The 15,685-nt window shown below is 39.7% G+C and overlaps 1 protein-coding gene across 1 annotated transcript; it reads left to right on the forward strand.

Moving 5' to 3' along the window:
- Positions 1–91: 91 nt before the first annotated feature.
- LOC146470162 (tubulin alpha chain-like) lies at positions 92–9,755 on the forward strand. Its single transcript, XM_085122283.1, has 6 exons — positions 92–994; positions 1,798–2,020; positions 4,687–4,835; positions 6,192–6,584; positions 7,118–7,405; positions 7,487–9,755. The coding sequence occupies exons 1-6, from the start codon at positions 992–994 to the stop codon at positions 7,784–7,786; spliced, it is 1,356 nt and encodes a 451-aa protein (XP_084978409.1). The 5' UTR covers positions 92–991; the 3' UTR covers positions 7,787–9,755.
- Positions 9,756–15,685: the final 5,930 nt, after the last annotated feature.

Raw genomic sequence — 15,685 nt, forward strand, 5'->3', positions numbered from 1 at the left:
CCGAACTCATGTTTGACCATTAGTTCGAGAGGTGGGACGGGGGGTTAAAAGAGATGGGGTGGGGAGGGTTGGGGGTGGGCTTATCAGGAAGAGCGACTTGATAAAGAGGGAGAGCTTTAAATGGGGCTTTTAAGGTGGCTCCCATGCAACAGTTGTCAGCTTTTTTTCATCACTCATATTTTAAAGGATCAGTGCTACCACCCTTCATGCATCTATCAAATGACTAATCATTGATAAGCAAGTCATGTCAATTTCTCCACATAGTGGGTTACCATAGCAACATTGAAATAAAAACAACCCAAATTTCAGCTTTAGGTGGTTGCAACTCTAAAACGAGCCCGGTGACCCGCATACTCTATTACGGAACTGTGATTAGCATGTTCAGATACAACGTTTTACAAAGTTTAAAAATAATTGTGGGGAGTAGTTCAGAGCCACCTTAAAAAGTTTCGAAAATTAAGGTGGCTTTGAACCCCTCCCTCAGATTTTTTTAAACTTTGCAAAAAGGTGCCAGCCACCTTTAGGTAATACGGTTGTCACTTTTCACTCCTCGGGAAACATTTGTTACATTTTTGTCGAAACACACTGTACCCGTTGATTCATTGTTCATCGTTCAATATCTCTATAGTTCTTATGACATACAGTTTATATTTTCTCAGAAAGCCGGAAAATCTGCGGAACAAACTGAGGTTAATAAAGACCCATTCAAAAGACCTTTCAATGCAAGGCAAAACTGTATTTGAAGGAAGCTCTGCCGATTAATTATTAACCACTAGTAGACAAATCATAAACGCTCTTAGTTTCAACGCGTAGTGGTTTTGTTTAGTTTGTCAGCACGCTTTGCAGGTGCACCATTGTACGAATTAACTGGAAAATCGCAAAGAAGATCATCCATTTTATCGCTTAGTCATCGTTGCTCGCTCGGCGGTTAAGTCACGAGATTTCGGCTTGGTTCTGTTCGGTTTTACCGCAAGAAAGTCAAGCTGGTAGAATGGTAAGTCCTGTAACATTATTGTTCGAGTCATTTTTCTTTGTGTCATTTTTATTTCTTCGTTAAATTTTTCATTCCTTACCACTTTGTTTTGACGTAACCTTAGGAATTTCAGTGTCAGGTCTTGGTTATTCTATTTACAAATACCTCTGGTTTTTTTTTGTAATTTCCTACAATACGTTAGACTGCTTAGTCGTGGTGTCTTAAACTTATAAAATTTAGACAGAAACTAATCTGGAATCTGGTGAGGTCCCCCATGTTTTGAACTGCCATCTTGTCAGATTGATGATTTGTTTGTTGAGATCAACACTAAGCGCTATATTTCTTGAGACGTTGATCAGAAATTGGTGGAAAGAAACGGCCGTACTTCGAGCATTAAAAAAAAAAAAAAAAGAAAAAAAAAAAGGCACAGGTTTCTTCTTAACTGTGGTCCAGATTTCCGATAAATAAACCTCATTTCCTTTGCAGACAAAAATCCTCCTCGCTGTTTCTTATTTTCGTGGTTTTCTTAAAGTTGAAACAAACAAAACAAAAACAAAAAAAAACCGCAAGGATGGAGGATATATTCAGTACCTTTTGAGAAGTTTATACCCTTAACTTCTCTGAAATTGTGAAGTACATGTACTGATGAATCCGAAATTTTGCGGCTCAATTACCCGCAAAAATTACTGAGAGTAAAGGGAATTTTTTTTTGTGATTTTCATTTTTGTTCCTATAGCTACACAACAAAGCGAAAGGAAACCGGCTTACTATATTTCAAATGCCTGCACTGAAACAATCTCCCCCCTCTTATCATCTGCTTACAGAGAGAGTGTATTTCAGTTCATATCGGACAAGCCGGAGTGCAAATCGGCAACGCTTGCTGGGAGCTGTATTGCCTAGAGCACGGCATTCAGCCCGATGGCCAAATGCCCACTGATCAGACGATTGGTGGCGGAGATGATTCCTTTAACACGTTCTTCAGTGAAACCGGAGCCGGGAAACACGTCCCTAGAGCGGTGATGGTCGATTTGGAACCTTCGGTGGTTGGTATGTACGAAAAAAGAAATGTTTATTGTTCTTTTTACGCCATAAATATATTAAAAGCTACCCGCTTGCTTTGGTTCAGCTTGAAGTTTGGGTGTTTGAAAGACAGCAGGTGAAAATTTACGTGCGCTGCGTTTTCTTATTTTGCGATTTGTTGTGGCGAACCATCGAACTTCTTATATGAAAAATACGATTTTTTAACTAATCAAGGAAACGCAGCGTTAATTTATCCAAAACTTTCCCACAAGGGAAAATTTTTCGAATAATTTTAATGGAAATCAATTTTATAGGCTGAGATTTTAATTCAGTTAACAGTTTTTATAATCGTAGAAAAGTGCAGTGAAATCTCGTTATCCGAACCCTCGAGTTTTCGAAACTCCCGATTCTTCGACCCTTGGATTTGCTTTGGTCAGATTTTTACCTCCGATTTTTCGAACCAGATTTTGGAAGAATCGATCTTCCACTGTATGCTTGTTTTGTTCCTATATGTTTGAATCATACTTTTGGAGTGTGTTTTGTCTTGTCCCGGATCTTTGTTTTGCAAACAAATTTGTTTTGTCTGCTACTTTTCTTACTAAATCCCCCACTAAAAGATCAATTCTCTTCATCCGAAATCATTACAGGCTAGTTGAATGAGCACGGGTTCTTTATCATAGTTGGCCGTCCATTTATTGCTAATTAGATCCTTAACTACAGGTTTCGTTGCTTTTACGTTGTTTCGGTGGTCCTTACAAACAGAGTTACAGCTCCTAAAGGTCGCATGATTGATATTGATATATTACTATTATTGGGCTAGGACGTCGTTATGCACTTCATTCAAACATTTTGGCTATTTTCACACATAACAACAGGACCCGTACACTGAGACCGTTTCCGGGTTGCTTTGAACCTCATTATGAAAGCGAGGCTAAGTGCAAAGGTTTTGTTTTGAAAATTAGTTTTCATTCAAATGCAAACAAAACTAATTTTCATATGAAAAGTTTTGCACCTAGCCTCGCTTTCATAGTGTGGTTCACAGCAACTCGGAAATGGCCTGTTTAAAACACCTGTAGCCTGTTCCAGGGGTTCGTATAGTGGAGAGCGCTGCGCAGAAAATTGCGTCACGCTTGAATGATAATTAGGAGAGGAGACTTTCACCTCCTCCGTCCGATCTCTTTTCCTTTTTTTTTTTTTTTCGCGCGCGCAATTTTTTCGCTCCTCTCCCCACTATCTTAACGCCTGGACAGCCTAAAAGTTAACGGTATGTTTTTATTAGCCCCAAAACTGGGGTCACTTCAATAAGTAAAGTGCTAATTGAGAGTTAATTTGCCTCTCCCAAATCAGGGCCGAAATAGTCTAATCTCGAGGGCCGAAATGCTCCTAAGGGATGAAATAAGTCCCAAAGTGGGCTGAAATTGTATATGATAGGGCTACTTTGCTCCAAATTGTCGGCCAAAATGGCACCAAAATGGGTTAAATGAGCCCCAAGGTCACTTTAGGGCTCATTCTGCTTTCTTGTGTTGGGGCTCATCGTTGCGTTGGTTCATCCTACATTTTTTCGATCTAGAGAAGTCAGGCGTGAAAGAGTGAAACGGGCTTAGCTTTATGTAGGTTCTGGTGGCTCAAGAATCTTGAATACCGGGAGGAAAGAAACCTTGCTTGTGCCATGAAAACTGGCGCATGCTACTCAAAACCAACAGAGTTTGTGTCCTATTCATATAATAAATATTCAAGGTACAAAAATGAAATTTGCGTAATCGCGTTTGTGGATAGCGCAGGTGTCATCAGTAAGTGTTTTACACAAACAACACAAGCGAGCTTATAGGACGCAGTTTGTTTTAATTCATTCTTCGCTTAATTTTACGTTTTTCACGTATATTAAATTAATGTTCGGTTTTATCAACAGAGTTTATAAAGTAATTTGGCCACCGTACAGAGATTCGAGTGCTGACGTCTCGAGCGTTAGCCCTCAGGATTCGCTCTGACGAAGGGCTAACGCTTGAAACGTCAGCGCTCGAATCTCTCTACCTCTCTACAGTGGCCAAATTACTTTATAAACTCTGTTGATGAAATCAAATATTTGTTTCCACTCCATTCCGTCGCAGCATTACAGTTTATTTAGATAATGCCCCCCCCCCCCCCCCTTTTTATTAAATTTTAAAACTTGTTTTTGACCAGGATGTAACTCTCTCTTCATAGAAGTATAGGCTACGTTTTTAAAAATCCCATTTTCTCGAATGCTCTATGAAGAACACTGATTGGCGCGTCCGAGATGTTGTTTAATATGACCTGAGTATTTTCTTTAATATGATGATCAGTCATTCAATATTTCGTCTATTAATTTATTATTGATTGTTATTTTTTCACCTGATCATTGATATACTACCTCACGGGAAGTTTCTCGTCTAATAGAACGATATTAGCCCTATTTTGTTTAGTTTTATTTAGTTTTATTTCAACAGCATTGCGATATACGATTAAGCTTCCCAAACGTTTTCGGATTTGAAGGTTTGAAACGCGCCTGCAAAAGCAAAAACGTTCAAAACTATTACTTTAATAGCATTTTCGGTTTCTGCAGTCTATTTTTTGATAGCTTGTGGTAGTAATAAGGTTCTATGTTTTGGAAGTTGACAATGACCTCGTCAGCATTTATCAAACCCAAAAATGAGCACTCCCTTATTACTTAACAGATGAAGTTCGCACCGGCACATACCGCTGCCTGTTTCACCCGGAGCAGTTGATAAGCGGCAAGGAGGATGCCGCTAATAACTACGCTCGCGGGCACTACACTGTTGGCAAGGACCAAGTCGACCTTGTACTTGACAGAATTCGAAAGCTGGTACGTCAGTTTTCACGTCTGCATGTCATGTGTCTTAGTACTTAGTAGTTTCTAGTGATCTATTGGTATGACTGTCTCACAGCTGACACGAAGCTATTTCATCTCCCCTGAACTGGATCTGTATTGTGATAGAAATATGATGTTACGTTTTAAGCCTAGTGAAAAGATGGATATATTATTCAGTCAGTGACACAGGCATAATCGGAAAAAGAAAATCTGAGTTTTCCAAACAGAAGTCGAACCTATGACCTTCTAGATATAAGTTCGGATGCTCTACCATTGAGTTACCGGTGGCTCGAGGCGGCTGGCCTTTAAACTAGGTTCCTAGCAGTATGCACAATGTTTGTCCAATGAACCTAGTTTAATGGCCTTAGCTCCCACGAGTCTCCTGTAGCTCAGTGGCAGAGCATCCGAACTAGTCGGCTGAGAGAACTCGGATTTTCTTTTTCAACAAAAACAGCAACAACTTTATTACCGTTTTGTAACAAATATTTGCAAACGTAATGAAGAAGATAACGGGAATTGGTAAAAGTTGCTCAGAATAACTAAATAGTTAATCACTGACTGAAAAAAAGTCTATCGTTTATTCACCAGGCTTAAAAGATACCGCATTTCCACTCATCGACATTTAAATCCAAGCAGTATGCAGGATGTTTGTCACATGAACCAAGTTTAATCTAATCTTATATGTCACAGGGCACACTTAATTTTGGAGCCAAGCTCTTTTGTGTGATCCCACCATTTTTGTCTTTGCTTCATAATATTAAGGGGAAAAAACTATAGTAAACGTTTTCTTTCTGCAAGCGGCGGGCATTTTGTATAATTTAGATTCGGTCGTCTATCGCGAGGACTGGGACCAAGTTGTAAATTCCGGAATTCCTCGGAAATTTTTCCGACCACGCGCCGGGAATAATAAATTGCTAAGTCTCTTTACAGAGTTTTCCGAACGGTTTCACAATGGCCGTCGCTCGTAGAAAGTCACGAAGAACAGCAAAGGTTTTATTGTATAATTTTTCGTAATTGACGTGACGGCCCTGTGTTTCTTCGGCGAATTTTTCGTCATACCAATTTACCTCATCAACGAAGTTGATAAAATTTCGCTCCCCTCTGACGCGGCGCCACAGTTAGAACCACCCTTCTTTATCCACTCTCTTCAGCGACCTCTTTTGTGAAAAACTATTTGAATCGGTTCTAAGTGAAACATTCGAACATTTATCCCATGTTGGCAACGTCTTACATAAAGTGATCATCTCCTGTTACCAATCACCATTTCCATTCTCAGGGAGGTAGTACGCTTACAAAAGATTTACCCCAATTCTGAATAATGCCGGATTCCGGCTTTGCTTTGTTTCACAGTCTGACCAATGTACGGGTCTTCAAGGCTTCCTTATTTTCCACTCGTTTGGTGGGGGCACAGGCTCCGGTTTCACCTCCTTGCTTATGGAGCGCCTCTCGGTTGACTACGGTAAGAAGTCAAAGCTGGAGTTTGCTATCTACCCCTCGCCACTGATAGCCACAGCGGTGGTGGAGCCATACAACTCTATTCTCACAACGCACACCACCCTGGAGCATTCTGATTGTGCGTTCATGGTGGATAACGAGGCCATTTATGACATATGTCGTCGTAATTTGGATATAGAGCGGCCGACTTACACCAATCTCAACCGACTGATCGGTCAGATTGTATCTTCCATTACCGCTTCTCTCCGGTTTGACGGAGCGTTGAATGTGGATCTAACGGAATTTCAGGTGAGCTGGTTTAACTGCTATGTGAGGGTGAACGTTAATTATAAAGCCCAGCCTCAACACTGAGTTTAAGTAAAGTAAAGTTTTGTGCATCTTGTCGCGTTACGTCGTACGAAATACATGAATTGCGCACGCCTAGTCTAGTGTAACATACCTTGCAGCGGGCAGAGTATGTACAAAGTAAAAGTCGAGTCTTTCGCATAGTCTGTGAACAAACTCCCAAGTGGGGTAAAGGGCGAAGACCCCCATACCGCACTCCGCTCGCCCGCCTTGCCGATTTTTCTTTTCGCCCTATACCCCAGTTGGGAGCCTGTTCACAGTCTTCTTTCGTAAGGCCTGGAGTACCAGACAATCTTTGAAATTTGTAACGTACGCTACAGTAAGTAATTTTTTTTTTTTGGGCTTTCGCAGTTTTATTTCGAGAGAAGCTGCATCAAAAGTTAGTATCTAGTGTAACGACGTCTTTCCTTTCAAGTGTTAATGAATTAAAAAACCGCTCCACCCAGAATCTGATCTCTGTTCTCTCCTCTTCGTAGACGAACTTGGTTCCGTACCCTCGCATTCACTTTCCCCTCGCTACATACGCTCCGGTTATTTCAACTGAGAAAGCCTATCATGAGCAGCTAAATGTCAACGAAATCACCAACGCGTGTTTTGAACCAGCCAATCAGATGGTAAAATGCGATCCACGTCACGGCAAGTACATGGCCTGTTGTCTTTTGTTCCGCGGAGATGTGGTCCCGAAAGATGTGAACGCTTCCATAGCGACAATTAAAACCAAGAGGTCAATTCAGTTTGTAGATTGGTGCCCTACTGGATTTAAGGTAAACCTTTTTTGACCGCGTTGGTGCGCAATGTACCATCATTACTCATCTATACCGTTTATCACGTAATTACCTTCTCAGGTTGGAATTAATTACCAGCCTCCCACCGTTGTCCCAGGCGGTGACCTGGCCAAAGTCCAACGCGCCGTTTGTATGTTGAGCAACACGACAGCGATCGCGGAAGCTTGGGCTCGTCTGGACCACAAGTTTGATCTGATGTACGCCAAGCGTGCATTTGTGCATTGGTATGTGGGAGAAGGCATGGAGGAAGGAGAGTTCTCTGAGGCACGTGAAGATCTAGCTGCACTGGAAAAGGATTATGAAGAAGTTGGAGTGGATTCTCAAGATGGAGGCGAAGACGTTGAAGGCGAAGAATACTGATCACAAGTGCAAATGTATCCACGTACTGTACTCAGGAAAGGAACGATAGAGATCCAAGCGATCCTTATACCCTAATAGTCTAAGGTCTTCTATAGAATATGAATATTCTTTCGCTAGTTTGCAAAGCATTTGTTTGCTCGCGTATAATGCGCCCGATTATTTTTCTATTGCAAAAGCTTTGAATGAATTTTTTTAAAATTTTCCGTCCCCAGTCAGTGACGGGGAAATACTGCTGAACTGCTTTGTAATGGTTACATAATAGAATTTCTTCCACAAAGTCAAAATTTTGAACCATGCTGTGCAGCATAACAAACAGCACCACATGCAGGGAAACACTGCGGCTAAACAGCTTTCATAGAATGGTAACTGCAAGGAAATTTGTCTAGAGAATCGACATGTTAGTACTACCTTGTTCAACGTAATGAGTGCTACCACAAGGAAGTACAAAGTCTTAACAACTTTCATGTTTTCGTCACTATAGCATTTGTCTGCAGAGACAAGTGCTGTAGAACTGCCTTATACAGTATAGCAAATGATAACACAGAAAAGTATTCCTCAGTTGCTCCCTTTTGAATGGCCACTCGGCGCACTAGACTTTCGTTCAACGAACCATCTTGTACAGCGTAGTCAATACCTCATGCATGGTAGTATAGCTAGTACTGTTCCAAAGCATTTCTAAAATGGTCTCGCTTGAGAATTTCGTTCATACCCATCTTATGCGATCAGTGGCATTCATTTCAAAGGATCTTTTGATAGGATTTGATTCACAATGTAAATTATTATCCATATCCATATTCCATGACTTAAGTTTTGGATACAGGAACGATTTAATTTTAGGTTGTCACTGTCCCAAAGCATTTCTTTGAACGTTCGCGCTTGAGGATTTTCTTTCACATACCCATCTTACGAGATCAGTGGCATTCACAATGTAAATTATTGCCTAGATCCACATACCATGACTTTAGTTTTGGGATGCAGGAAGGATTTAATTTAGGTTGACGTCCAATGTAAATAAAAAGCAATTCAGGGGTGGATTTGGTTGATTTCAGAATGTTATCATTTCGTATCCCCCCCCCCCCCCCCCCCTCGACCCCTTAACAGCATTTCCAGCTTCAAGAGTTTATTTGTTAAACTCTCTCTCAGTGTGAGCTTGGGAAACCTGTGGCTTGAACACTTTCAAACAATATTCAGAACGAGTAACTCTTACTGCAAACACTAATAATTCTTATTGCAAATCTAGTCCTCAAATTACTGAGTTAGGCTATACATATTAAAAATACGATATTTTGTTAACTTCCACCAGAAGTGACTCAAGTTCACGTTTTGTGATGCTTCTTCTTTTTATTTTTGATCTCTTTAGCTGATAGCAATACAAGAGCATTTTCAACCTGAGTATCAGGCCCTCCTAGGTTAGAGAATTTTTTACTTTAAGTTATTTGCTTAATTTACTTAATTTACTTTTTCTACCACTTTGAGAAGCCAAGTCATTTTTATTTGTATCACTGGTAAACGTAAAATGGCAAAATGAGTCTGTATGCATGACGTATACTTAACAATTATTCCACGACCGCGGCGTTGGATATGAGATGATAGATAGCCAACGAAGCTTTTATCTTCTTGTATCCAACAAGCGTGAGTGGAACAATTGTTTTGCGAAAAATAATCAAGAAATATTGCTAGGTCTTTGCTTATTTCGCTTTGCAAGAACAACCAGAAGACAATTTTAATGGTCGCTATTTCTCGGGAATGGTATAATGGCTCATATACCATGGGAGTTAAGCCAATCAAATCCCTGGAATTGCATTATACAATGATCCAGATTTTAATAATGGCTGATATCCATGGCCGCTAAGCCAATCAATTCCTTGGAATATTATTTTACAATGATCCGGTATTTATCATTTAAGGAGAGATATATTTACATATAAGGACGCCCTGTGTACAAGAATAATAAACAGTAAACATATGATTCCTTATTCCTGTGAAGACGGAATCCTGATACAAGTGTATCAGATCCTTTTGTTTTCTTGGCACGCATGGACGTCACAGGGGCAGAGTAAACGGGTAAGCTCCGCTTTTTCAGGCTTACCCAACGGTTCGTTAAGGTGGATATCTATTTGGAAAGACGATCGATATTACCCGCCTCAGAAATTCGGATTAAATTATGAAGAAAAACTAGCGTTTACATTAGCGAAAGGTCACCTGAAAATTTCGCATCGCAGAAAAACTAATCCCTTTATTTTTGGAGGGGCATATTCGTCGTTAAAAGTACGAAAAAAGTACGGCTAGTATTTTCGTAAAGGCAACAGCAGCTCGTAAATTCGGGGATCTTGTTTCCGTTCCCTAAAACTGATTTTTCGGCAATTTTCAGCTGAAGAAACCGGACTCATCAAACTGTGCCAGCTTACACAAATTTGCGTTTTGAAAGGCGATAAAATGATGTAGGGCAGAATTTTTTTTTTCTATTTTTAAGTTGGGTGTCCCCGGCATATGCTGATTGTTATACAGGACCTTACGTCATGGTATGTCCTTTAATCTTTTTTAACGTAATCGCTCTGTATAGCGCCTGTGTACGACCTGAGTAAAAGAACATATTGGGATCATTTCACGCGGTACGTGTGAACTTGTTTGTGTTGGTGTCTTTGCCACGGTGGGAATGGATTGTACCTTGAAAAGGTTGGATGAAGTGATCGCGATTTTGTAATTCCCTTTAAAGGTTCTCTTGGCGAACTGAGAAAAGCATTTCTTGTATAAGTAATTCGGTACAGCTATGACGTCTCTTATAGTCTAGCCGGCTGGTCTATCTGTAAAGACTGAGGTTTTATTTTTCAGCAATATCTTGTGTGATTTTGTAAACCGAAGGAAAAAAGTAGCTTACTTGGCTTAATCCTTAATCGCTAAATTACTCCGCAAAGAATTAAAGAAACGATTCATCATGCGTAAATAGGGCCTGCGAATGGTCTTCTTAAAAAAAAAAAGTGAAACAAAACAATAACAACAAAAGGCGACAAAATTCTAGTCAAATTTCACGGGTCTCGTACTCTCTTAGTTTCGATTTTTCGCACGGAACCGTCTCGGAGATTCGAATTGAAAGTATCGGGCTGCAAAAAAGAATGCTAGGGCCGATGTCTCGCAACACTGAGTCTTGAATTTTCCATTCGTCACCCCTATAAAAAAAAACTTAGAGATGCCAATCGCCAGGTTGCTAAATTATGGATGATCATACTCTTAGAGGACTGCACTAGCTACTTTTAATTGCATTTTGATACAAATTAGCTGTCGCATTTTCATCAAACGGGGTCTTAAAATAATTATTCAATTTATTATAAACATTGACTAGACTATATCATTAATTATCATGACTTCTTACGAACTGTCAACCGTCAGGATGGAAATGAAAGCAACTTCAAAAGTTGGCCGGTATTATTTTTCCGCCGTTGTGCCTCAAAACACTCCTCAATGGAACTTATATTATAGTTTGTTGGAAAGAGCGAGAAAACAAGGGCTCGGGGCTTTATGGGAAGGACGCGAAGGCCTGGCAGATAAGGTGGACAAAAATTTATGCAATTTTGTTTGAGCAAAGACCCGTCTATGTCTTTTGTAATCAGGAAAGGGCCTTGGTGTGGTATTTTTCTCAACGTGAAGAGTTTTTTTCTTGACCCTTTCTTGCAAAAAGACGACACTGATCACCATTTTCGATCGCTCCATCAACATTAACAGTTGCTTAACAGCTCCCTAGGTTTATATAAGAATAATTAATAATACGAAAGAATAGAAAAAAAAAATAAGCAGAAGAAGGAGGAAAGAAGAACAGTCACAGTGAAGAAATACAGAAGCATTTCAACCATTTTCGATATTTGAGCTGGACAGGTATTCCATCTCGTTTACTTATTGTGTCTTGTAAAATCTAAAAATGAATATCGGCAATGAAAATGTTATTAGTTAACCTAACTGTTTTGTTGTTGTTGTTGTTGTTTTGTTTGTCTTTTGTTTGCCTAACTTGATTTGTCTTATTTGTACTGTAAACCTTCTCTTGATCATCAGGGCTGAACGTTTGTCAACATCTGGACCATGGGTCGTTCTCCAACAAGGCAGGTGTAACGTAAATTACGTATTTAAAAGAATTAACACTTTATCTAGTATCTTGAAACTAAAGACTGCCATCAAGAGTAAAATTGTGTTTTTTGATTATCAACGCCACTGCTGCTTTTGTTCTTTGTTACAGTGCGAGCCATTGCCAATTCAGATTATCGAGCACATTCTGCTCCCTTATTTGCTAAATTGGGTATCTTAAACATTTTCCAAGTTAATTCATTTCAAATTAAATAGGCAAATTTATGTCTTATTATAAAAATCAATTACTACCTCCAATGTTTCTGAATTTGTCTCTAACAAGTAGCCAAGTGCATAATTATGGCACCAGAACAGCCAAACGCTATCGATCGCGTTCTTGTCGCATAAATCTTAAGCAATTTACCGTATCCTTTACCAAGGTCCCAAAATCTGGAACTCTCTCCTAACATCAACTACTTCTTCATCTAGTTTTTTCACTTTTAAGGTAAAAATGGTTGGAGTTTTTATTTGTAAAATCATGACTGACCAAGCCGCACTTACACAGCACCATATTTTCTATTTATTAATGACAGCCGAGGAGGCCTCTCTTATAAGTCTGGGGCGGGTTTCTTGAGGTCTCTTTTACTGAGGTAAATAGATGATGATGACGATGATGAGTTATGAATAAACCGTATTCTTTGATCACCAGTTACGGAAGGCTTTTAGTATTGAAGACCAGTGAATGGAATCTGATGGAATTTCTCCTCCTAGTGACAACGTAAGTAAATTACTTGAAGTTGTAAATCCTTGGCCTTTATGGCGCTGTTCTTTAAAGAGAATGGTTCTGAAAAAATCAAAAAGGGACTGCGCTCATCCTCAACAAGCCATCACCAGCCCTGGGCATATGGAGAGTCATAAAATAAATCCCCCCCCCCCCCCCCCCTCACCGCCTCTATACACACCAAGTTAATTGAAAACCTGTGAACTGCTCCAAGGAACTCTTTGTCAAACATCGTAAAAACATTTGTTTCGCCTCTTACTGTGTTCTGTTCTGTTCAATTTTCTCGAGGCTTCAGGTCAGACTGATCTTCAAATTCAGCCAAAATCTACTACATTCCTGACAAATTACTGAAATTACTTTCACAGCTGCATGTGGTTCGATACCATTTCCCCCACCCCCACCCCCGGCCGGCCCAATCAAGTTGAGGTTGTACTATAGGTTGACAGGAGGATGGAGGAAGTTGCAGAGGCGGGTTAGAGAGTGGTCTTAATGACAAGAAACTACCATAACTACCATAACTACCATCTTAGACTAGACTACAACTGGGTTGTTAAGAGGCCTATATCAGTCGGGACTGGATCTGCCCCCGAGTTTAAAACCCCTGAACAGCTGAGAATATAAGAATGATGTATTTAATCTGTAAATGACACAGGCCTACTTGGGAAAAAATCCGAGTGCTCCTATCAGGAGTCGAACCTATTAAAGACCTTCCGATTACTAGTTCGGATGCTCTACCACTGAGCTACAGGAGACTCGTGAGAGCTAAGGTAATTAAACTTGGTTCATGGGACAAACATCCTGCGTACTGCTAGGATTGGAATGTCAATGTGTGGCATATGCACAATGAAATAATGTGATATTGGAATATGTTAAGCCTGGTGAATAAGAATGGTGTATTTAATCAGTAAATGACACAGGCATACTCGGAAAAAAATCCGAGTGCTCCTATCAGGAGTCGAACCTAAGACCTTCCGATTACTAGTTCGGATGCTCTACCACTGAGCTACAGGAGACTCGTGGGAGCTAAGAACATTAAACTAGGTTCATGGGACAAATATCCTGCGTACTGCTAGGATTGGAATATGCCTGACCACATGCCTGTTACCACCTTGAAAGCTGATTTTTGATCCTGTTACACATGCAGTGAATTAACCAGGATTGTAATTGTTCTAGTTTCTTTCCTTTGAGAAGAAAGGTGTAAATAGGGAAACGTCCGTGAATCCGCTAATCCACCAAACGTTTTAACCAAAAAGAATTTTGCTCTAATCCGAATCCTCGAAACTTGAGCCTAAACGTGAACCCCTCGCAGTGTTTGAGCAGCTAATAACGTTAAGGATTATTCCAGTATCAGTGGAAGAGAAATCATTGAAACCAGTGACGAGTGGATGAAACTATCAATGTTTTCCTCCTGGGCCAGCTATGGGGGGGGGGGGCATTTATGCATGTATTTAGGAAGACAGCTGAGCAAAATCCGTACCAGAAGGCAACCACACACGTCATTATCCTTTGCCCTTCGGCCATCACAGTAATGCTTGACTTTTAGTACCCCAGCGTTCAGGATGTATTTTCGTTTCGGTAACATCCGACGGGGAGGGTCTGATCGAAGGTAAATGTTTTGAAGAAGTTCTATTGACACCGCTTGTGGCTGAATTCAAGGAATACCCATTAAACTTTATGTTTTAATACAAATAGCACCGGAAATATTTTTCTCGGTATCCCTTTATATGTCGTTAAAAATGATCTGCGATTTATGACATTAAAAAAGATTGTTGATTATCAGAGAGGTGAACTTTAATGGCCTAGAAAGGGAGAGAAAGGTTTCATTTTCAAACTTTAATAATATCAAGGGTAAATCGTTTGTTCTTTTGTTGGTGGGAACCTTTGGCACAGAGTTGAACAAGGGAAGAGCGAAGAGTGAAAATTTCCCTATACCTCAGTAGCGTCTTGGATTTCTGTGAGAAAATTATTAAAACATTTGAAAACAAAAAATGTTAAGCCCAGGTTTGTTATTTAAGTCCGGCTATTAAGGCTGAAGATCTTCTTCCATCTTGTAAATTCCATCAGAGGTTTTAAGTTGGCGCTAATTCAAATTCCAAAACATCTAAGCATTGCATTTGGTCTGAATTTCTGTCCGGAAAAGGACCCAACTGTATACCATATCATGATGTATGTAGCTTCCTGTAGGAAAATCTGTTATATGGTTGAGAAATGTTAAAGTTTTTATATTTAAATGCTTTGGGAAAAAGGCGCAATTTAGTGGAAGTGAAAATTTCTAAACCAACAAAGACAAGCAGTGCAATTGTTTTTCAGAGCAAGCGACAATGTAATTGTTAAAAATGTTCTTCAATTCAAGAGACATTATACATGTGAGTATTTTAGTTAATGTTTTCAAGTTTACGCTCCTTGCGGGGGTGAATAAGTTTGCGGATCGGCGGATTTGGCCAAAAATTTTGCTCGGTTGACGGATTCAAAGGATAATTTCTACAGTGGATTAGGGATTTTTGCATTTTTTTTTTCTTTGGACGAGATTTTGGATCTCATTTATTATTTTGTTCGGATAGCAGATTTCATCCTTCCTTATTTTTAGGCTTTTTATTAAGGCGCTTTGGCGTTGCGGTCGCATCCATCAACTGTGAATTAAGATCAATGGATACTGCGCTTGGGGACGAGGTCCACTCTTTTATTTTTATAAGAACGTCTAATTTTTGGGCTGAGGCTAAACGTTCTTATTTTTTGGGAGGCAATTGGAGTCTTAAAAAAGCTCTTAAGATGTTCTTATACTTTTAATAGTCTTGAATGAAAACTAAAAATACAGCCCAAGTCCGACACAAAATGAGATGTCCAACTATGAACCAGGCATGTGTCCCTTTAGCATTTGGGTTAATTGAACAGTGTAGACGGTAGATTTACATGAATTATTTTATCCGTATTCATACTGTTCATTTTAAATCGTTTGGTGAAAATAAGCCTGGGTAATGTTCTTAGCATGTTCTTAAATTTTACTGTTAATCTCGACCTCAACCGACGTTCTTATAAAAAAAGATTCTTATATAAAAAAGAGTGTA

This window comes from Pavona decussata, unplaced genomic scaffold (assembly GCF_977016875.1).
Source record: "Pavona decussata unplaced genomic scaffold, jaPavDecu1.1 SCAFFOLD_114, whole genome shotgun sequence".
Taxonomy (NCBI): Eukaryota; Metazoa; Cnidaria; class Anthozoa; order Scleractinia; family Agariciidae; genus Pavona; species Pavona decussata.